This window comes from Temnothorax nylanderi, unplaced genomic scaffold, assembly GCF_030848795.1.
Source record: "Temnothorax nylanderi isolate EJ_2023f unplaced genomic scaffold, tnyl_v1.0 TNYL_tig0954_pilon, whole genome shotgun sequence".
Lineage (NCBI taxonomy): Eukaryota > Metazoa > Arthropoda > Insecta > Hymenoptera > Formicidae > Temnothorax > Temnothorax nylanderi.
In genome coordinates, this window is record NW_027250016.1 from 7,665 (window position 1) to 32,202 (window position 24,538).

At 38.5% G+C, this 24,538-nt stretch overlaps 1 protein-coding gene and 1 long non-coding RNA gene across 2 annotated transcripts in view; both read right to left on the bottom strand.

The window, feature by feature from the left end:
• Positions 1 to 1,590: 1,590 nt before the first annotated feature.
• LOC139786092 (uncharacterized) overlaps positions 1,591 to 24,538 on the bottom strand; it is a 29,018-nt gene continuing 6,070 nt past the window's right edge. Inside the window, exons 2-3 of the long non-coding RNA XR_011722174.1 lie at positions 7,111 to 7,290; positions 1,591 to 1,870 (exon numbers count right to left, since the gene is read on the bottom strand). This is a non-coding gene — a long non-coding RNA (uncharacterized lncRNA). The remainder of the gene's footprint in view (positions 1,871 to 7,110; positions 7,291 to 24,538) is intronic.
• Positions 13,648 to 14,442, bottom strand: LOC139786090 (uncharacterized). The gene is made up of 2 exons (XM_071725248.1): positions 14,430 to 14,442; positions 13,648 to 14,369 (listed from the first exon to the last, which is right to left on the bottom strand). The coding sequence occupies exons 1-2, from the start codon at positions 14,440 to 14,442 to the stop codon at positions 13,729 to 13,731; spliced, it is 654 nt and encodes a 217-aa protein (XP_071581349.1). The 3' UTR covers positions 13,648 to 13,728.

Below are 24,538 nucleotides of genomic sequence, written 5' to 3' on the forward strand. Positions count from 1 at the left end.
AGCTGTTTTCGCAGTTACGAATGTTCGATATCTTTTTCTAGCACTTCAGGAATATTGTGTGCTTTTATAACTACCCGCTTAACACTTTTATTTGTCGATATTTTTTCTGGATTGATAGCTTCAATCATCTACTTTTTCGTATCTGCGGATACTTTCTGATCAAAGAACGCAAGCGCAACAGCTTCAGGACTTAAGTATAAATATTATTAGGTAACGTTAGCCACAAAAATTGATTGTTTTTAATAAAAACATGACATCTTTTAATTTTTATTCTTCTTTTGGCTCTAAACATACTACTATAACTTTTGTAGCCCATACATAATTTTTTCCAGCTGATCAAGCAATAAATGCAATAACTATTTATTTTTATTTTTTAGTTATTAACAATTTACCTAATTGTTTAAATGAGACGTATAAGGTCTCAAACGATGCAGAAAAGCAAGACACACATATTAAAAAAAGAAAAGTGCTTTAGGCCGGATTTTTGTGGAAAATACGCTTTAAAAACCAATGTTAATGGAATAAACAGTTTAATACAAAAGAACTCAAATGTTTAAAAATCCGGGGGCACGGGTTTCCGTTATCCGATCGAGCTGAGTTTTGGCAGGAATTATTTTTTTGCGAATTGGAAACATTCTAGGGGGTGCCGCAAAAAAATTTGAAACAAAATTTTTTTGTCGAGTAAATAAGGACCACCCTAATATACAATATATATAATAATAATTTGTATAGATAACAATCTAAGATCTAAGACATATGTTACGCTGCACACACATACACACACACACACACACACACACACACACATTTCCACGGAAAAAAAGATTAGCTACTATAGCTAAAATAAGTTGTAATATATGGATAACTAACATTTTTTGCAGCGAGAACAAAAGGTTTTGCTACTATTGCTAAACTTTAGCTCTCGCTGCAAAAAATATAGCTCTTGCTGCAAAAAAATTAGTTATCCCTATTTTACGACTAAATTTAGCTAAATTTTTTTCCGTGTCCTTTTCTTTTTCTTTTTATTGTCTTGTTTTATCGCGATGCGAGGGAGAGGTAGAGGCCGAGGAAGAGGCAGAGGCAGTGGCAGAGGCAGAGGTAGAGGAAGAGGCGGAGCTGGTGAAGAAAAATATATATCGGGCATCTACATATATATATTATTACCAAAAATAATCTTCAATAAATAATAAAGTAACAATTAATATCTATATCTTATTTATGCATAGCTCTCTCTACTCCTAAATCCTTTTCTTCCTGAATTAGTGTTCATAAATATTTATTTTATTTTATTTATAATTTTTACATTTATAAATAAATAAATAAATATATATATATTTTTTTAATATGCATATATATATGTATATATATATGTATATATATGGTATATATGTATATTTAAAAGTTATAAATATAAAAATTGTAAATATGATTAAACAAATATTTATAAATATGACGTAGCGCATCGTCGATTTGCCAACTCGAGACTTGGCAGTCGGCGAGGCACGAGACACGATACCCGAAATGTGTGGCATCGTGGCAACGTCGCATAGCCGGCGCGTGCCGCCGCGGCGGGCAGCCAGCATATCCCCTCCAGCTGGGTAGTTCGGACACGAACCACCAAAGACCGACAATATCGAAAAGTGGATGTATACATAGCACGGACATGAACCAAATTCATCGACAGTATCGAAAAGTGGATGTGACTCGTAGTTCCAATTCCTGAAAGTGGATGTGTGGCGCTACTGTACGGCCTAGCAAAAGCGTCCCTAGAAAATCGCCGTCATTGCGCCTCTCATCCTTCTCTCTGCTATTACGAAGGACGTTTTATCCGTCTTGTAGAGAGCCGCCATTATTCCTTTGCCAGATCTTTCTGGAAGGATGAGGAGACATTTTGAGAACACATTGCGTCATTCCTATAAAGGATGGTTTTACATGGCTGAGAATATTCTAGAAACTCTATTCTGGAACAAGCCGATTCTGGCTAATTACAAGGTAAACTTACATCATTCTTTTTGAAGTTCACACGAAGTTACATTGCATTAGAGGCTGCTAAGCCTAACTACCGGCTATTACGTTACAGAGAGTCTCACTTGATATATTAGCGATAGCTAAGATTTTCTATCTTTTTGGACATAAAAGTAAAAGCGAAACCGATTGATTTTATCCCATCTCCTAGAAATGCGGAGAATTTTTGAGATTACCATCTAAATATCCGAAGATTATATTTCGTATGGTCTCATATTACATGTCGTTGTCGAAGCTTTATACATTGCGTGCTCAGAACGTGATATATGATATGTTCGAATCGTGATACATTGCGTTGTTGAATCATGATACGTGATTCTTGAAAAGCCTGTTTAAAGTAAACATCGCCTTTATTCTTGATAATCCGTTTATAAATCTTGGTCTAAATTCACTATATAAGTTGACTATACTCGATTCGTTCTTTTGATTGTCCTTATCGCTTGAGTTATTGTATATTATTCAGCGTATATTAGATTTAGATTGCGAATTAAACCGATACTTTATTTTAAGTAAATATTAGTCAGGGATGGTTGAAGTCAATTATACAATCATAACTTTACAAGTTTATGGAGAAATAATAAAAGGCACTACTTGATTCCTCTGAAATATCATTTCAGCTCATTCTTAAATATAACAATAGAGAATTAATTTTATGTTCTTCATCAAGGACTTTCATGAACGAAAGGAATATACCAGATTTAACAGGATTAACTAAACTTCAATCATTATTGACTTTAACTGTATTGCATTATTTTTGGAACTAATTCATGTGTTTAATTTCTTGTGTATTTCTATGATTGAGCTTGTATTCTTCATGTTAATTTGAGTTTATCTACATGTGATTGAATTGTGTAATTTGTGACTTATGTTATTTGCTACAATTCTGCGCAACCAATGTAATCACTCGCTTTATTATCGACTTCAGATAATAATTGATTTTGTTCTTAAAGAATTCTAGGCATTGTTCTTTCCTCCTAATTCAAAGAAAATATATTCTTCCCAGCGCCTATACAGTAACATTGTGAAATCTATTAGTAACGGGGAGACAAAAGGCACAGGTAAGAGACCAATTTATGTAATTGAGAATAAGGAAATTATGGAAAATTTTGAGCCAATTAGTGTAAGAGATTTGGAACAAATTGTTAGGGAACTACCACAAAAGAACGGAACAGAGGAAGGGATAAATAGTAATATACTAAAAATGGTGCTACATGTGATAAAAGATGATACTAAAAATGGATTCGCTTAGGACAGGTAAATGTCCAGAGAGATGGAAAACATTCACGATAATACCGATACCAAAGGTAAACAAACCAAAAAAAGCTTGCGAGTAAAGACCGATTAATATGTTACCGATATATGAAAAAGTTTTAGAGTTAGTTGTTAAAAAACAGTTGGAAAAATTTCTAGAAGATGGAAGTTTTAATCGATCCCCTTAGGGTTACAATTCTCATCCATTACTACCCTTCTCCTCTCACTTAACCCTTTGGACCAACGCCTTAACGTCTCTTTCCGAAAGACGGAGCCCAGTTTGCTCCGCACAAGAGTCTTTCTCGCACGGAGGGCGCAGCTTTTCGGAAATAAATTCCATGTTTACATGCTCTAGTGGACTCGAACCTGGTTACTCAGATTACGAGTCTGGCGCTCTACCACTAGACCACACTGCCGCCTAATTTCTAGAAGATAATAAAATAATAACCAAACACCAATCGGGATTTCGGAAACAGCAGTCGTGTGAGACAGCAATTCAAAGTATTATTGAGGACTGGAAGTTGATATATATATAGTTGAAGAGAAAAAAATGTGTGTGGTGGGAGTGTTATTCCTGGATCTTGAGAGTGTTTGAGACAGTAGATAGAGTAAGATTAGTGGAAAAATTATATCAGTATGGAATAAGAGGAGTTGCATTGGAATGGATAAAATTATATTTAAGTAACAGAAAGCAGCAAGTTAGATTCAATGTTATATGTTCTAAAATAATTGATACAGTATATGGCGCGCCACAGGGATCCGTGTTAGGACCTTTATTGTTTATTTTGTATATAAATGATATAGTTAAAGTCTGTCCGAAGGGAAGTATATTTAAGTTATTTGCAGATAACTTAAATACGAAACCGCAAGTGTAACAGGAGAAAGTTGTGAGGAATTAGAAATGAAACTAAATATGGTGCTCGGTATAGTTGAAGAATAAATGAACGTAAATATGTTAAAAATAAATGTAGATATAAGACCAAATATATGCTAGTTAGAAGTATAAGAAAAGAAATAAAAACAAACATAATAGTAAAAAGTTTGGATGAAACTGTAATAGAGCGTGTCGAAAAAATGAAACATCTGGGTGTAACGATTGATAGTAAACTCCGCTGGGATGATCACTGTGATTATATATGTTAAAGAAAATAGGGAAAAAAGTGAGTTTTCTGAATAGAATAGGAAATGATATATCGGTGTATAAGTCTATCATAGTGCCTTATATATATATATATAGTCATAAGGCATAAGGCAAAATAAATAGGGAAAAAAGTGAGTTTTCTGAATAGAATAGGAAATGATATATCGGTGTACACTGGATGTACTGTGTATATATATATATATAATATATCATATATTTTGAATATTGTGCAACGATGTTAGTGGACATGGGTGAAACGCAACTGAATCGACTGCAAGTGGCACAAAACCGTGCCATGAGAGTCATTTTGCAATGCTCGCAATATATGTACAAAGGTAGAATTGATGCTGCAAACCCTTAGGTTTATAAATGTAAGACAGAGGCTGATGTACAATGTAATGCATTTTTATTTTTAAGATAGTAATAGACATAATGCCAAAACATTTAAGTAGTAGGATAGAAATAGTAGGAGACGTGAGTGGACGGCAAACTATAGACAGACCGAGAGTATTGCAATACAATTTTGTAGAACAAAAAGCGGGCAAAAAAGTTTGTTTTACACTGTTAAAGGTTAGAAGATGAAATTTAAACCAATACCATGAGTTACATTTATTTTGTTATTTTTAACTACCATGTGCGTCAAAATTTATTAATTTGAAACAAAATAGGATTATTTTAACTCCATTGGTTTAGTCAAATTAACATTGTTTTAGTTAAATTAACTACATATTGAGTAGGAGCAGTGGCGACCTATGGAATAGTTAAAAATTACTCAAAATTGAGTTCAATTTAACCCTATGAATTTAACAGTGTATAAAGGTTTAAATATGTATAACGCCCTACCGACAGAATTAAAGCAATATGTGAAAGAATCGAATCATTTAAGGGGATCCTATAGTGGTAGTAATTACCGACATTTAGTTAAAAGCATACAACTTTTAATTGGCTTTACGGAATTGCAAAATTCTTGTACAGAATTAAAGTACGCACAAAAATGTAGAGGGCTAGGGTCGGTTTTACATCAAAAACGAAAAAAAGAATTAAAAATTTGGGCACATAGAGCTGTCACTGACGACAATATTTGCTTATACAAAAATACTGCAGTTTATATATACAAAATGAGATACAAGCCCTCTAGGGAAAACATTTAATGCCTTCGGCGCGCCCGCGCGGATTCCCACACTTCCCTCCTCTCCCGGGTAAGCGGGTAAAGCGGGTTTTTAGTCCCGCGATCCCAGTGGTCGAAGATTTCCACACGTTAAAAAAAAAGGGGAAAACATTTAAGAACAATATCATGCAATTAGAACTAAGATTAAAAGCCTAGAAAAAAGTTGCATGCTTTTAACTTTGATATGTGCAAAAGCACATGCAGGTTGATAGGATAAGCAGTATTGCGTGTAGCGAGAGATGGCGCAGCGATCGAACAAGGACAGATTACTATTATAGTTAGATAAGGACAGATATAGAGAAAACCCCGGGAAAAAAAGATTATATATAATTATATATAATTATATATGAATTTTGTCTCTATATGATCATATATAATTATATATAATTATATATGATTATATATACAATAATTATATATGAACATATATAATGATATTATATAATCATATAGGGTTATATGTACTTCCATATGAATCTTATATGGATCCATATATAAATGCATATATGATCTATTGTTCATATCTAGTTATATTTGGAATTATATATGTCCATATATAATCATATATGGACCCATATATAATTTCATATAAAGGACCAAATTTCATATATAATCATATATAATCATATATAACCATATATATTTATATATAATTATATATAATTATATATAATCTTTTTTTCCCGGGACAGGATTAGAAATGTTGACATTATCGACATCGAGGACCCCCTTAAGGGGATCCTATAGCGAAGGCCGAACTTCCTCGATGTCGATAATGTCAACATTTCCAATCCTGTTTTCTCTATATCTGTCCTTGTTTAACTATAGTAATCTGTCCTTATTCGATCGCTGCGCCATCTCTCGCTACACGCAATACTGCTTATCCTATCAACCTGCATGTGCTTTTGCACAAAATAGTAGCGAAAACTCAAACTTTTTTGTTACGTTTTTAATTTTAGTTTTTCATGTACGGTATTCTTTGTTCACATTATACGAATGGCGTGTATCTCATTTTGTACATACAAACTGTACAACTCCTGTATTAAACAAACGTTTAATACAGGTAGGTGACAGCTCAAAAATGTATTTTTTTAATTTTTTTCTATTTTTGTCTTGAAATCAACAGTCGCACGATTTGTTTTCGTCCATATTTCAATTGTGTACAAAAATTTTTAAGTTCTGTACAGTCTACTCAAAGTTGGAACTCTCCCTGTAATTGTCGGTAATTTGGGTCAGTTTAGGATCCCCTTAAGCGTATGTTAAAAGAATATATTGTACCTCATGTAGAAGAATTAATGTAAGAACATTTTATGTAAGAAATAGCCGAGAAGGCTAATAAAGCTCAATCAATCAATCAATCAAAAAAAATCTCTCTCTCCCTCTCCCTCTCCTTCTCTCTCCCTCTCACCCTCCACCTTCTCACCCTCTCTCCCCCCCTCTCTCTGATTAATTTTAATTATTAAAAAATAAATGTCTTTTTACCATCTTTTTTAACCTACATAAAAAATCTAGAGAAAAGACATACGTTAGCAAGCTGTTTTTCCAAAGCAATCACTCGATCGAACTCTTCGGGCGCCGAATGAGGATTTGCTCCCAACAAAATGGCGACGTTTGTCATATAATTGTGATAAGCTTTCAGCTGAACTTCGCTAACCTTCTTCAAGTAATAATCTCTGCTAGGCAACGCCAATTGCATCTGGTCCAACTGCATAGATAAACAAAAATGTTATTACTCTTCCTACAAGAACTATTGCATTCTCTTTTCGCTTATTCCAAGACATCACGGAATGATAAAGAAATTGTACAAATTTTGTAAATACAAATTTTTTTGGAGAAAAAAATATCTAATAATCTAATTTTTGTATAATAGTATGAAGCAATTCCAATTATAATAAAAAATTCCAAAGTAATTCCAATGATATCAATGCAAAAATAAAATTGTGGTTATTCTGTTAAGGGAATACGTCGCCTACTGTTGAGTCGTTGACCAACTGTATGGCCGGTATTCATAGTTATTTAAGGGGGCATATACACCTAGAATGGTCAAGAAAATCGTTTTTTCAATTTTTGCATTTTCTTGAAGCTTAGGATCTGAAGAATATGTGGTGAAAATTTCAAGTAAATATTTCAAGAAATAACGAAGTTATGGCAGAAAGAATGCACGCCCTTGTTGGACGCGCGCCGCGCCGCGCCGCGTCGCAATTGTTTATTTTAGTTTTTTTCGTCAAAAGAGGGCAGATTACGGCGTCGACAACAAAACTTAGATGATTTTGGCATTCTATCCACCGTAGAAGACTTGTACTATGGGCCTGGGATCGACGATTCTGTGTAAGTCGAAGAATTCCGTGATTTATTCTAACAAACTTTCAATTGCGTTTTTCTGAAAACCACGTTTCTCAAACTGGTACCCAAAAAATCTCGAAAACCACTGAACCGATTACCTTGAATTTTGGTGTGCTTATTACACACATAATTATCTAGTCTTTGTCATAGGATTTTTTTTTCATTGCTTACTTTTTGTTTTATGGGCAAATTAAGAAAGAATTTTTTCTTCTAAATCGCAACGTTAAATTCATATGTCCGCCATTTTGTCAAAAATTGATATTTTCAAAATTGGCTATGACAAAGACTAGATTATAGTATCTATTTTAAGAATCATTTTGGTTTTTTTGTTTCAGATGATTTTTCAAGAAATGGCAATGGGTACCATTTGCGGTAATTTTTTTGCGACGCTCCGAAAAAGATGCCACAACTTTTTTAATTTTAAAAATTTTTTAATAAAAAAATTCAAACATACTCTCGAAAGTACGTACTTTTTACTAGAAAAAAAATCCGACTCTAAAATTCAAACAGTTCCTCTAAAAAAAATCCCCAAAATGACCTTTTTTTCCCGCTCCTAGGTGTATATGCCCCCTTAAGACCGTCTTAAGTTCAACCTTAAGATGTCATGAACCAATCACAGAGCCGTATTAGCGTCTTAAGACATTACTTAAGACGGTCTTGAAGACTGTGAATACCAGCCTATATGTAAAATCAAGAGACACGGTAGTGTCTCGCGCCAAGTACGCGGGGAGCGAGACGCACCGTGACTCTTTTACGCGAATGCACGAGTTGCGAGTACCCGAGATTTTGAGATTTCAATAACGAGTGAACGGATCAAGTTCTAAGTAGGCTTGATCGATAGCTTGGGGTCGATTTGGGGGGGTACGTGTTTTTATTTTTCCGCTACGTGCCCTACGAGCGGAGATATTGCGACGCAAAGTCCAAATGTGAAAATTTTATATTAAGATACTTCTACTACGTCGACGTCTCTCATTATATCACTAGATCGCGTCCCTTTCACTTTTTCGACAATGGCGGTGCTAGTATCGCCAGTTTCGATATGTATACATATGTATACGTGTGTGTACTGCGCGCAGTGCAGACAGTGCGTTCAGCACGCTGTCACAGTCAGTTTAACCTATTAACCTATCAAGAGACACGGTAGTGTCTAGTGTCTCGCGTCAAGTACGCGCGGAGCAAGACCGACCGTGACTCTTTACGTGACGCGACGATTAATTCAAGGTAATTGTTTTATTACATGTAATTATCCTATATATCTATTATTTTATATATATCAAGATACTATCAAGATACTACGTTTTGTAGTAACTTACGATAATACCTTCGCGTAAACGGTATTTGTAGTAACTTTTACGACAATTTACTCGGCGTAAACGAGTGAATTATCGTAAGTCGTAAGTTACTACAGAAGTAACGTTCGCGTAAACGTAGTAAGTATGTAAAATATACATATAACAGATAATAAATTTTTAAACGATAGGTGAGAAAAGAACAAATTGGATAATGATTTTGTGATATGAAATAGAATCGTGCTTAGCTACACGAAAATCGTGACAAGATACTACATATGGCCACTGATAAGTAATCTACGTAAAGCAAACGTAAGTTTCTAAGTGTTTTGATCTCCTGAAGAATCAATCTGCAATTTCAGTAGCTTGTGTCCACAATTTAGTTGTTGGCAGGTTAGCGCCATTGACAAAGAAGCCTGTTTCACCGACCATAGTAGATATACGTCCTGAGAACGCATACGTGTGGCGAGCTGACACTTAAAAATATTGGAGAAGAAGTAAGATTAAGCGGCTGGAAGGAATTCCAGAGAATGAGGAAGTTTATAACGTTAAAAGACTCCTATGGATCAACGCAGTTACTTATACCGAAAGATGTATGCGAGCAGTCATTATTTTATATATACTGAAGTCTTTTAAAACGTTGAAAAGCTTTTAATGATTTCAGAGAAAGGATTTGGTGGAAATTATACAGAACTTGTCTTTCGAAAGTGTCGTAGTAGGCAAAGTCGTGCCGAGACCTGAAGGTAGTCAGCAGAATAAGAGAATGAAAACGGGCGATATAGAAGTGTACGTAGATATATATCGTAAACGTGTTCAGGGTGCGCAAGAATTTGTAGTGCCCACAAGTCAACCGGGTAACTTTTACTCGCTGGTACAGAGTCCTCAACAATTCAAGCAGCTTCTTATGGTAGGTGGCTTCGATAGATACTTCCAAGTCGTCCGATTACAGAGACGAGAGTGCCAGGCACGACAGACAGCCAGAATTTACCCAGGTAATTACACTGCGTTCATATGTAAGTAATATTATATTTTATTATCAGCTACATAGTAGTTATATCATCAGTGTTATATTAATTATATTATATTATAGTTTATTATATTATATTATATTATAGATATCGAAATGTCGTTTGTTGATCGGGACGGAGTGATGAGCTTAATTGAACATTTAAATACCGTATCAAGTAAGATGATGTACATATGGCCAGAAGAATCAGGCTCCATAAAAGTGCCTTTTAAGCTTATGAGGTATAAAGACTCGATGGAATTGTATGGTACTGACCAACCGGACTTAAGAATACCGTATCAAGTAAGATTTTATAACAACGTCAAAGTGAAGAAAATAGATAAAAAGTATTATTTGAATATTGATATCTTTCCATGTGAGATATCTGTATCCTTTCTAAAAAAAGGCATGTTAAGTCGATAGTCGAATTTATTGTTGCCGCTTTTCCGCGATGCTGATTGGTTTTCTCACTGCGCTTACTTCATTTGCAGCTGTCATCGTATATTTTGACAGTTGTGTGTATCAAGAAATTAATAGTGTAATAGTAATAGCATAATGTTAAAGCTAAATAGCGCGCGCGAAGCGCGCGTCTGTGGTGCTAGTATTTTAAAATTGAAATAAATGAATGTTACGTTATTTCATTAATACACGATAAATAATTCAAATAAGTGGATCAATAACTGAGGACTTTCGATAATGAAATTACCAAGTAAAGTAAAAGATGGATTTTGAGAATACAAAGCGATTAACAGTGCGTAAGTTAACGTTATAATAATGATTGCGATTTATTATGTATCTTCGTAGTAATTAAAGATCGTCGTTATAACGTTAACTTACATATTGTTAATCACATTGTATTCTTAAAGCTCCCCTTTTACTTGTTAATAAATAATTATCTGCAAAGAGGCTGGTAAATATTGCATTAATCCTTTGCATCTATAAAATTTTCTTATAAAGTTTACAGTCACTTTATTTAATTTAGTTAGATATTTCTAAATTATATCTTTTTTATTAATTATGAATTGCAATAATTATTTCAGGCGCTCCTTCGGCCTGGACGACTAGATCATATCATATACCCAGATAGCCAAGCGTGATAGAGCATATTGAGCAAACTAATGCATTGCATGTGTTTTTATATATTTCCTGTAAATTTGCTGACATCGAAATAGAACACGTTACAAATACAGCTACATGACTGCTTATACATGCAATCAGTTGACGCAATTTCAAGAGCAAACAGTCCGCAATATTGGTACGTTATGTTGTCTGCAACATGTCAGCAACATGACAGCAATAAATGATTCATCGTTCCATCTTGAGCATCATGATGCAAACGTGACGGAAACAACACATATATAATGATTTCCATCCGTTATTGTGTATATGTCATCAAGCTATGAAGTTTTTTAATTGTATCTCGTTGCTAACGAAGTGTTGACAATATGAAATTGTCACAAATCTTTCACAAATTGATGCTGTCACGTTGCAATCAATTTGCTGTTAATAGAAATATAATTCATATGAGTTCAACCCGACAAGCATAATGCTGTCTCACCTTGTCCCGAGTTTGTCAAAATTAGTTGCATTAACGACAAGCTGCTTGTTGGCAACATGGCAGCAAACTCACACCATTTGGCTATCTGGGTATATGCCGATCGCAGAAGAAGTAAACATCGCGGATTTGGTCAGCCAGACGGAAGGTTACACCGGCGCAGAAATTCAAGCGATGTGCCACGAGGCCACCATGAAGGCGTTGGAGGAGGATTTTGACGATACTCTGTTGTTACCAAAGAACATTTCAACGCCGCATTTAGAACCATCACTCCTAGAACGCCTATATTTCCCTGATAAAGATTTACGAGGACTTTAAAAATAAAGCATTATGAGAATTATATGAGGATATGTACGAATTTACTTTTACTGCGAGAAAAGGCGTCGAAAGACCTTTTAGATTTCAATTTTCTCACGATTTTATGCTTTTTAGGGAAAGAAAAAACGCAGGAGGAACGAGTCCAATACAGACTTGTAGATTTCATCAGCTGATTGATTGAAACTTAACAATTAGGACGTTTGTAAAATGGACTTTTACTTGAATTTTATTCGATGAGGACAGACTTGCAAGGATTGAACAGAATATTGTTTGCATCCACTATCACTCTACTTTGATCACCTTACGTGCATGCATAATCTCGAGAAGCAAGTCTTATTATCCCCTTCAAATCCAACGCGTTTATTCGTTTGTTGAAGATTAATATGACGTATATGTATATATTTAATATATAAAATAAATGTTAATTAAAATGTGGAGTCGCGTTCCAATTTCACACTTTGTTAAAGATCCTACTCGTTAAGAATCACATTTGCTAAAAAAAAAAGTAATAATAAAACGTATACACTGTGACGTTGCAGTATCGCTGCCTCGTGGCAGCGCCCCGCCGCCGTCACAAGGCGCGGGTTTCGCGCCCGAGGACGGTCCAGAGAGTCGATGCGAGATCTCAAGGGGCATAATTAAGCGCATTTTCATGTTCTGATCCTTTTGTTTATTTTATTTTGTATAATGCGTGGCGCCTCACCGAGACGAGACGCGGATTTTCTCCGAGGGAATACGAGGGACAACGAGAAATGGAACCAGCCGGGAGAATCAAGCCGAGAGATCGATCGACGAAAGCGGACCGCGGCGAGGCTCGCGGGCCGACGAGCACAAGGGAGCGCAGGAGGACACGCGCGCGGCGCGTGACACAGCGGCGGGCGGACCCGTAGAAGCAGGGCCCCGGGACGCCGCGGCGTCCGGGGCAGAATGAGCTTCACCTGCCCTCCTCACCTACAGACCGGACTCCGGGATGGACTGCCGCCATTCCCGGACCGAGACGGAGGAGCACGTAGACATTAGCGTCCCGACCGCTGCCGGGAAAAATCCCGGCGAAATCGCCGCGCGAGCGAGGAACCATTAAGCGCCCTGCGGGGGGTACCGCGGGGGGTATACCGCGGGGGGGGGGGGGGGACCGCGGGGGGGTACCGCGTTCGCGTTTTTTGCCACGCCGCAGGCGGAGAGGGGGAGGGGGGTAACGCGTTTGCGTTTTTTTTTGCCGCGCCGCGGGCGGGGAGGGGGAGGGGGGTACCGCGTTTTCGGGCGCCGCGGGGGAGGGGTCCGCGGGGTGAGGAGACCCGCGTTCGCGTTTTCGCCGCGCCGTGGGGTGAGGGGACCCGCGTTCGCGTTTTCACCGCGCCGCGGGGGAGGGGCCCGCGTGCAACGGCCGCGCCGGTCCGCGTGACGTCACACGGCACGCTCCCGCTCGCGTTATCTCCCCCTCGTAGATGTTTTCTCGCGCCCCCGTCCCCCGTTCGCGCGCGTCTTCTCGTTCGCGCGCGGTCCCTCTCGCTCCCGGCCTTCGTTATCTCTTCCCCGTTCGCGCGTCTTCTCGTTAGCGTACAGCGTACATGGAATAGGAGGAATGGTAAATGAAAAGGAAAAATAATTTTTTTTTAACCATATTATATGCATTTATTTGTCATGTAGCGCATTATACACAATAGTATCTAAAGCATAGACTAATAATTCACAATCAATAATTGATTTTTTATCATAAAATTCATGCAAGATTCTAACTGCTTTACATTTATCGGTGATACAATTTTGGCGTAAAATGGTTACAAGTTGTTTAAATTTTTCACATACGCCATGAACATTTTGGCATAGTTGAAAATACACATTCTCGACGCAATGTTCTAGTTCGAACAGGAAGAGTACGGTTGACGGTTTCATGTACAAGCTGGTGTCGCACGATGTCAATTTTACAATATCTGCGTCACGTATTTTAACGAGTTCCAGATCTCGAAACGCTAGCGATGAAGGCGCCGGTGACTGCACGAGTCGCTGAATATCTGCACGTTTTTCAATGAACGTCACCCACGTTGCATGAGGCAGAATTATCCGATTGCCTCGGTTATCACCAATAAGTATATCCACAGAGGACATAGGTCCCGCGTTGATTCCAACATCCAAAAATTTATACGTTGTCGATGTCAAGGCAAATCTTCTTCCCAAAATACGTGGCGTATAACGAGGTTTATCAAAACTGAAAAATACAATTATGTTTATAAAAGTTTTTTCTTTTGCACAAGTATATACGAAAATTAGCAGTACTTACTCATTGTGCTGTTTCTCGCACGTTTCATCCTGAATAGGAACGTAGTAGTTCGCACCATGAGTGTTCATTGTATCTGGAGGCTGTTTGCGACGTACTCGAACCGTATCAAACTCTTGACTGCGCGCGCTAGAATCCTCGTAGACTATTTATACATATAAAATGCGAATCTTGCAAATAGCGCCAATGTATGGCTGCTGCATGGTGACCACCACCACAATCCACATATATGTTAAATGTGATATCTTTGTCAAGAACATTCATGATGAGATCACCTCATCGGGCAATAGCATCAAATATGATTCTTTTCAAGAACATGTCGCGACGTGTCTCGCGATGATTTCATCGAACACGTGCAAAACTGCAAATTTTGCAATTTCGCATAAGTCAATGGCGCGTTATTGTTTTCATGAACATGTCACAACGTGTCTCGCGATGATTTCATCGAACACGTGCAAAACTGCAAATTTTGCAAATAGCGCCGATGTATGGCTGCTGCAGTTATACAGATCAAATCACCGAAAGTCAATGGCGCGATATCGTTTTAAAGAACATACGTGTCTCGCGATGATTTCATCGCACACGCGCAAAACTGCAAATCGTACATTTTTCGGAAGGCGCAAATTTATGGATGCTGAGATCACGATGAAATTAGATATGATAAAAAAGCAAACGATGCATCATTAGTAGAATATAAATTGACGAATCTGGGGAATACGCTCAGTAGTCGAGAATTGGAAGTCGTGAGTACAACAAATTGTGTCAGAAAGAGGATCGTGTAATAACATGGAGCAAGAGTTGTTGAACCAATCCACTCTTTTAACTCGAAGGTCTGAAAGACTCGGTACGTCAACGTTTCGTGCATGTGGGTGCAGGATACAGTGCGAGTGAGACAGGACTCAGATGGCGCGAGATAGATACGGCTTTTGAAAGTCGTATACTGACTGGTGTGATAATAAATTCCAAACACATCGACCCTCGTCAATTTCTTAAAGATGCAAGAGACATTGTACTCATTCATGTGCGGAACGTCATGCAACGACATGAGAATGTAAAGATAAACACAATGTTTAATGGTGAATTTGTTGCGGGTGACAAACGCGCGAATAAAAGTATCGCAACGAGAAACTGTGAACTCTTTCGTATGTCCAATCTGCGCGAGTGGTACAAGCGACACATTATCGAGCCTACCCTAGCATCGCTGGAGGAATTCCAGGAACGTGATAGCGGATGGGCGTTGTCGCGTATACTCAATTTGACTGTTAACGTAAACAAGTAGGGGAGACCGGGGCCTAACCGTCAGTTTTTTTTCGGTGCCGATTTTTAACAAGAAAATAAATAATTTTAGTTAAATGTGGTATACCACTGTAAAGAGTGAACCTTTAGCTACAAAATTTATATAGGAAATTTTTATCTACGTCGCTTTGTTTAACCGGTATAGAGCAAAAACGACAACGGTGGAAAAATTGAAATCTCAAAAATGCCGGGGTTTAACCGTCACACTGCATTTTCAATACATATACGTACATCTAATCCTGAAAAATGATAGGATACATCTTAATAATTGTTTTTTAAGAGAAAAATATAAAAATTTATTTAAAATTTTTATGCGAAACGTTATTAAAAAATAGTTACGAGGGTTCCTCTTTCCGCAGAAGTCACTCGCCCGACTTGTTTCACTCCTCGACGTCCGATGACTCTATTCGGTGTCTGAACGGTTTTAATTCCCGTCTCATCCATATTCCATATGCAGTGAGCCTGGAAATGCCCGAAAATGCCTTGGAAATGTACCCGGACTGCTTACTGACGGATTAACCCCAAACACAAGTTTCAGGTTTGATCGCCCACGAAATATTAGACATCAACGATAATGAAAAAACTACACTGGATTCGTGTTCAGCATGCATTACTCTTTATAATCACGTACCTCGAGATTTGGAGAGCAAATATTATTGCAGATATTACAAAATTTCCACGCGCAGAAAATGTAACTTTCACCTTCCGAAAACACGTTTGCCCTCGTAAAAATCATAACACGGCAGGTAACCTGCCGAAACTCCGTTGGTCACATGGGTACCATAAGCAGCGTTTACAATGTTAATAGCGAGTTCGCACAATATACAGGTTCCGAGATATTTGATTTGACAGTTCAACCCCGGCGACGGTTAGGCCCCGGTCTCCCCTACAATCCATTGCACGCGGGGTGTCTTGTAGAAATACCGCGAGAAATTAAATTGAAGAGAGCGGTGATAAACGTGCGATCAATGGATAATGCATGTTTCGCATGGTCAGTGACGGCTGCTCTGCATCCAGCCCAAAGAAATGCCGAACGGGAATCGTCGTATCCTCATTACACGTCGGTGCTAAATCTTACAGACATTGAGTTTCCAATGACGTTGGATCAAATTAAAAATTTTGAAAATCACAACGATATATCAATCAACGTGTTCAGCATCGAGAAAAACAAGGAACTTGCTATCCTACCAATACGGGTTACTGATAGAAAGATGGACAGACATGTAAATCTGCTGTACGTGCAGGACGACAACGTGGGACATTTTGAATGGATCAAGAACCTATCCCGCCTCGTGAGCTCGCAATTGAGCAGGCACAATGGTCGGAAATACTTTTGCGATCGGTGAGTATACATCCTAATAAAAATAAAAATAATTTTTACGTAAAAGATATATATAAAATTTCATTATTTACAGATGTTTGCACTATTTCTACACGAGCGAGAAATTGGAAGCCCACACCGTCGACTGTCAGGAGATGAACGACTGCGCGATCAAGTTACCGAGCGATAACGACAAGTGGTTGGCATTTAAGAATCACAGCAGGCGTCCATAAGATCCAAACAACACAAGGTGTACACCGTGTCCGAAACGAAAATAGCTCTAAGTCCGTACGATGATAAGCGATACATTATACCCGGTTCTACCGAGATGCTGCCATGGGGACATTATAATATACCATCGTAAATATATTGTAATTACATTTAGATATTTATGAAAATAAATGACTCATTTGTATGTATAATATGTTTTTATATTGTAATAAATTTTTACAATACATTATTCTTGTGTATCCATAAATTGAATTATCAAATCCTAACCACTTTACATAAACCTCATCCCCCCTTTTGCGCAAAACTTTTTCAACGAGATACACGTCGGGATTAGCAACGCGATGTAACTCGTATTCGTAGAAGCCGCCGGCGACGGCTTTTCCGCAGAAATCTTCCAACAGATACGTCACGGGATTAGTTTTCTGCACTTTGACGATTCTAAACACCTCCGTGGTCCAATTTGGCGTGTATCCTTTCTCGAAGATTGTCTTGAATTTACTCACGCGTACCGAGCCGCCCACTTTGAATCGCGCGGGAGCAGCGATCTTTACGTGGCTGTACACCGTTGTTAGGAGCTTGTCGGCGATCGCGGGGGTAACATCGATGGGTCGCATGCCGATAGTTCGATGCTTTCGCGCGTTGTAATCCGATACGAGACCCGGCAGCGAGTCGATCAATTTGTAATTTCCATTTCGCGTAAACATTTTCCACATGTCGTTCTTGAGCGTGCGATTGAATCGTTCGACGACCGATGCCTTCATTACGGAATAGGTCGAATAGTGATTAATATTATGTTTCTTCAAGAGTTTCTGCACGTTTGCGTTGTAAAATTCTTTGCCCTTGTCAGTCTGCAGATTTTTCGGGCATCTTCCGCCGTCTCGAATTATTTTCGCAATCGCCGTAGTAACCTCGGTTCCGCTCTTGGCCTTGAGCGGTACGGCTGATGCGTGCTTGCTCAGCACGTCGATAACGGTGAGTATGTAGTGGTAGCCTCTGTTGAATCGCGTGTATGGACGCATCTCGACCACATCCGCCTGCCACAGGTCATCGTATCCACGCACTATGACGCGTCTTCGCGAAAAATTTCTTCTCGCAGGAGCGTGTAATTCTTCCACCAGCCTCCGTTTCTTAGTTGATTGCTTCTTACTAGCCATGACGATGACGCGCAACTGACGCAGAGATCAGATGTACTATACGTTCTTATCTATTCACGATGATTCGCAATTACTTCTTGAATCATCTTTTGAAGTTCGTTTAGGGTAATTTGCACGTTATTCTGGAATGCGACCATCTTTCTCTCGATTTCATCCTGCCGATCTTTCAAAATTTGCACGCTCTGCTGCACGTAACGTTTATTGGCGGCATCGCCATCATCTACAGGCTGCGCTATCCGTCGAATCTTGCGCGATTTCGCGTCAAAGTCGGTGGCGACCACGCAAAGAGCGTTATCGCGCACGTAACTTCTGATTAATCCGCTCCATTGATAGTACGGTTCCGCACCGCCTCTTCCGAGCGATATACCAAACTTGTTGATCGGCATTTCGATGTTGATTGAATGACTCACCGACGCGCGGTTTAATTTATAATAAGTCCAGCCTCGCGAAGTTCCTCGATAAATCGACAGGATCTCGTTATCGTGACCGGTGTGACCCGCTAGGCGCGAAGCTTCGAGCAATCGGAGACGATCTACAAGCTCGTTGGGATCGTCCCAATGAACATAGTCGATCTTGTTATCGTTTAATGTCATGGCACGCGGTATACCTTTTCCAGCTTTTTTACCCGAAATCGACGATGCAATTATATGGTCGATCTTGTTGCCGTTTAATGTCATGGCACACGGTATACCTTTTCCAGCTTTTTTACCCGAAATCAACGGTGCGATTATTTGTGTGTACTCGTATCCCCTGTTGCTATTTAATCGAGCGTAAGCATCATGATTGCGTTTATGAGCACTCGTCATCAACAGAATGCTCTTGTATTTTTGCTTGTCGTCCTCCGCGTAGATCTCGTCATTGGGAATTTTCTTAAAGATCAACTCGTAAAGACCGCGTGTGCCAGCGTATCGTATGCCGTCGATAATTATGTTGTCCGCGTTGTCCATGTCAAAACGTTTATTATCGAGCATCATTCCATCGTTGCTGAAATTAACACCGTATACGGTGTCTATACCGCTTTCTTGATCGCCGCTCAGAACTGCCCCGATGTACTTTTGGCTCAATAGACCCAAGTGATCTCGCAACGTTTCTCGACCCTCAGATGTTTGCAACTGCTGTCGAACGGACGTCACGAGTGAGTCATCCGTGGTTTGCGAGTGATTCGAACATTGTGGGTTGTACGGAAGGAGCAGAGGTTATCGGTGGTTCATTCAATGAACCTTTCGATCGTTGCGATTTACGCGGTTGTAAAATTTTGGTTATTTCGCTCAAATTAGATGGCACATTTATCGATCGTTTCAATGTAACCAGAGTTGAAGCCATTACAGAGTCGTTAAACGAGGCGTTTGGTCGTTTTCGTTTGAGCTTTGGCTCTTCGTCTTCCCACACCGTTTTATTCTCAATCTTTGACACATCAGATTCTTTGCCAGCGGTGTTTTCGGCAATCTGCCTTAGAGGCTCGATGATGGGCTTAAAGTGTCTTTCCAACGCGATATCTTCCTCCATTTTACCAGTTTTCAAGGCGTGATACTTTTTGCGAATCGAATGGCTCGTTTTCGCAATTTGATTTGCTATCCTCTCGCGCTCTCTAATCTCCTCGCCGCTGTCCATGTTGCGATAACGTTGTTCAATCGACGCGTCGACAACAACTAACCACGTTTCGGTATCGCAAAGTCGTTAAATCCTTTTCTGTATCGACCATTCGAAATCGCGCTGTCTTTGTCTATCACCACGAATCCATACTTTTGTTGCCAACATGTATGACACAATTTACTGAAATCATCGTAAGACATATCTGTGTTTACGTGATCGTTGTATACGTGTTTCAGATTGGTACCATCCTGTTTAAACAAAATCAATATATTCGCGTTGTCGCGTATAAGATGCTTCGGTATCTTTGCATACGTCTGACAAAGATAGAAGGAGTCAACGTCCGCGTGCCGGCCCATTGCAATATTCTCTTATCGTATCCTGCTTGTCGCACGCCACGTCATCAAAGATAATAGAATTCGGGAGCGCCTCGCTCGGTGGAAAGACGTCACTATTATTCGAAAACGTAAAGTAGCCAATCTCTTCTATCGGTGTTAGTATATTCTCCAAATATCGATATTTCGGTTGCAACGATTTCGAGTACACATACACGTTCTCGAAACGTACACCGTGCGGACTTTCCAGCAAGCTTATCAAGACGTTTGTCTTGCCGCAATTCGACGGACCGCAGATGATACCGCGTATAGAAATCGGTAGCATGTCTCCATGTTTGCGTACCTCTTTCGTTAACTGTATCCTATCGTCAAAGTTTGTCACTTTGATCGTCCGCGATTGTCGTACGAACCGCATTTTACCTCCCCTCTACAACAAATGAAAAACAGTATCGAGAAAGCTAGCCTATTTATAGAGGCGCGTAGAGCTGAGATGCTCAGTTTTTAAAATGTTTTTGCTCGTGTCGGATAACAGCGATATTTACGATTTAACCGCCGAGCAGTTAAAGTATATACCAAATATATTCATATTATAGTTTATATTACCCGGGAAAAAAGGGAAAAAATATTCATATCTGATCATATATGATCATATCCAATTGGTCATGTATGGTCAGATATGGAAATTGGCCAGATCTGAGGATATATGATCTGGTATTATTGTATATGTTAATATCTGATCAGGTATGATCAGGTACGAACTGACACATCCGTATTTCATCAGGTATGATCTGATACGTATGCATTTTAACATATGTGTCCATGTATGATCATATACCACTTTATTATAAGAGTGGACTTCACGATATAACTGATACAAAAATTGTGTCGCTCCGAGACAGCGTCGCGCGAGAATAGTGCGAGACAGTGTCGTGTCTTTTTGATGTCGTTCTTATAACACTGTTTGTCAAATTTTAAATACGAGAAACAGATCACATCGAATGCCATCTATCGGATACTTTGAGATGCAATATTCTGATCTGATCATATATCATATATAATCATATACTCTCATATATGGCCATATAATATTGTTTAAGATTATATTTTCTATTTCTTATATGATCATATATAATCATTTATCTACTAATATAAACTAATATAAACTATAATATATGAATAAATAAGAGGTTTTTTTCCGGGTAGTGTCATATCTGGCTACACATAATAATATGTCTGACCATATATGAACTTATATGATCAGATCTTGTGTCATGTATAATGTACGATCTGATCATATATGGCGATAGATAACCATATATGATTATATATGCTTTATATATGGGCATATCAAACTTATATCTGTTCATATCTCATTTATATATGTTCATATATGTTCATATCTCATTTATATATGTTCATATACCGTCAGATATGAATATTTTTTCCCGGGTTAGTTTATATTAGTAGATATATGATTATATAAGAAATGGAAAATATAATCTTAAACAATATTATATGGCCTTATATGAGAGTATATAATTATATATGGCCATATACAGGGTGTCACTGAATGTTTGGTACTTTTCTCATATTTAGATAGAGCGAGCCAAACTGAGTCGAAAAGTCATGTACCATTTTGCAATTTTCGCAATAGTTGATGAGTTATTAATGATTAAAAATCGCCGTATTAGCCCGGCCCACCGCCAAATCCAAGCGCGCGGCGAGATGCGGCCGCCCCGCAGTCGGCGCGCGGGCAGTTGTTTTCTACAAGCGGCGATGATTACGCACGAGCGGCGCGTAACGCCGGGCCCCCGTCCTGAGCGATGATAGTTTCTCGCCTTTTTTAAATAGAAATAAAATTTTCTAACAACATAGAAAAATTTTTTGTGCGTACGTATGTACATACGTGTGTACATGCATACACACAGGAACATATCAATTGTACTGCTTAAAAAAGCGATTACTCAATTTACTTTTTTTCTTTTAGATGATAGTCTTAAAATGTACAAATTTTAGAAAGAGTCTTTATCATGTACTCAAAAGAAGAATTTATACTCCTTCAAAGAACATAATAAAATTTTATCAAAGAAAAGTCAAAATAATAAATAAAGTAATATGAGGACCCTCGAGATTAAAATAGGAGAAGTCAAGGCTATGAGGGTCAGAGGCAGATCACAGTGCGTAATATCAGAAATAACTGATTTATTCGTCGTTTTGATACATTACATCGATCCGTACGTTTTGGCTCAGTTTTGAGCCATCTTCAGCGGCAGTTACAGAAATTAAGTTACACGTTCTCCGTACCGTATGGTGAGTTTACCGATTCAAAGTATCAGAAACATAGACCAATTGATCCATATCTGTAAATTTGTTCAATTAATGTTGAGATATTAAAAAGATCCCTTAGGAAACTCACCATTCGGTCTGAATAACGTGGAATACAGAGCCATGTACATAATGAATACTCTCTGCGAGAAGACTTGACGATCTTATCGACACGACACATGCACAGCAATGATATGGAAGGTCTTGCAAGAAGAGGCATGTCGTAGGTCAACACACCGGCGAGGATTATAACAAAGCACGATTTGACACCGTCTCAAAATGACACGGATTTTTTGCATCATGCATATGTCACGGTTTTGAGCAAATTGTAATCCATGCTCATGAACTTTGGTCGTTGGCAAATCGGGGTTTTACTATTGGTATACATGCAATATTGTGACGGTGTCAAATCGTGCTTTGTTATAATCCTCGCCGGTGTGTTGACCTACGACATGCCTCTTCTTGCAAGACCTTTCATATCATTGTGTGTCGTGTCGACAAGATCGTCAAGTCTTCTCGCAAAGAGTATTCATTATGATTAGAGAGGATACGGCCTTAGAGGCGTTCAGGCATAATCCCACGGATGGTAGCTTCGCACCACCGGCCGCTCGACCGAGTGCGTGAACCAAATGTCCGAACCTGCGGTTCCTCTCGTACTGAGCAGGATTACTATCGCAATGACTGGTCATCAGTAGGGTAAAACTAACCTGTCTCACGACGGTCTAATCGCTCTTCGCTTAAAAAAAGGAAGAGAAAAAAAAATAATTATTTTTTCTTTTTGTGGCAAGAAAATGATAGAGCGCTATCATTTCCACACACCACCTTGCGTCAGATAGCATGGCGCATTTTTTTAAGTGCAATGGTACCCCCAGTAGGTCTAATCCACTTTGCATTAAAATATTCTCATATTTTAATGCAAGAACTGTTTGAAGTGCCTTTTTCCAAATGATTAGGCCACCTCGACCCATCCATCTGTCTGGATATCGCGCGTCTAAAACATTTCGCGCCTTTCGCGAAAAATCCGCAGGAGCCCCATCGTACTGGAAAATGCGCATTTTTCGCGACAGGCGCGAAATGTTTTAGACGCGCGATATCTGGACAGATGGATGGGTCGAAGTGGCACAATCATTTGGCCGGCGCGGTCGCCGGATATTAACGTGCTCGACTATTTCGTTTGGGGTTACATTAAAGATTTAGTCGAGTACACCGGCGTGGTGGTACAGAAACTGAGGTACGAGAAGAAATTCTCGCAGCTTTCGATACCATCACGCCGGAAATGGCGCACCGCGCGACGCGCAATATTAATCGAAGGGCCGAACTCTGTATACGAGAACGAGGAAGGCACTTCGAACAGTTCTTTCATTAAAATATGACAATATTTTAATACAAAGTGGATTAGACCTACTAAGAATACCACTTAAAAAAATACACCATGCTATCTGCCGCAAGGTAGTGTGTGGAAATGATAGCGCTCTATCATTTTCTTGCCACAGAAAGAAAAAATACTTATTTTTTGGCTCGCGATCTTATATCGCGATTGTTATTTATGTCCGCAAAATTCACACGCAAAAAATATTATTCTAGTGCTAAGAAAACCAATTTCTCTATTTTAGTTCTCTTCTTTTAAGTAACTGTTTACTCTCTTTACTTAAAACAAGTAATATTCTGAATTCAAATTGTTTAATTCTGCAATTAAGATTATAAAATTAAAACAAAAATTCGATTTGCTTATTATTTTGACTTTTCTTTGATAAAATTTTATAATGTTCTTTGAAGGAGTATAAATTCTTTTTTCCAATACATGATAAAGACTTTTTCTATTTGTGATGAATACATTTTAAGATTATTATCAAGAAAATATTCTTTCTTAAAGAACCTCGTTACTTACCAAAAAAAAAAAGTAATTCCAGAATTA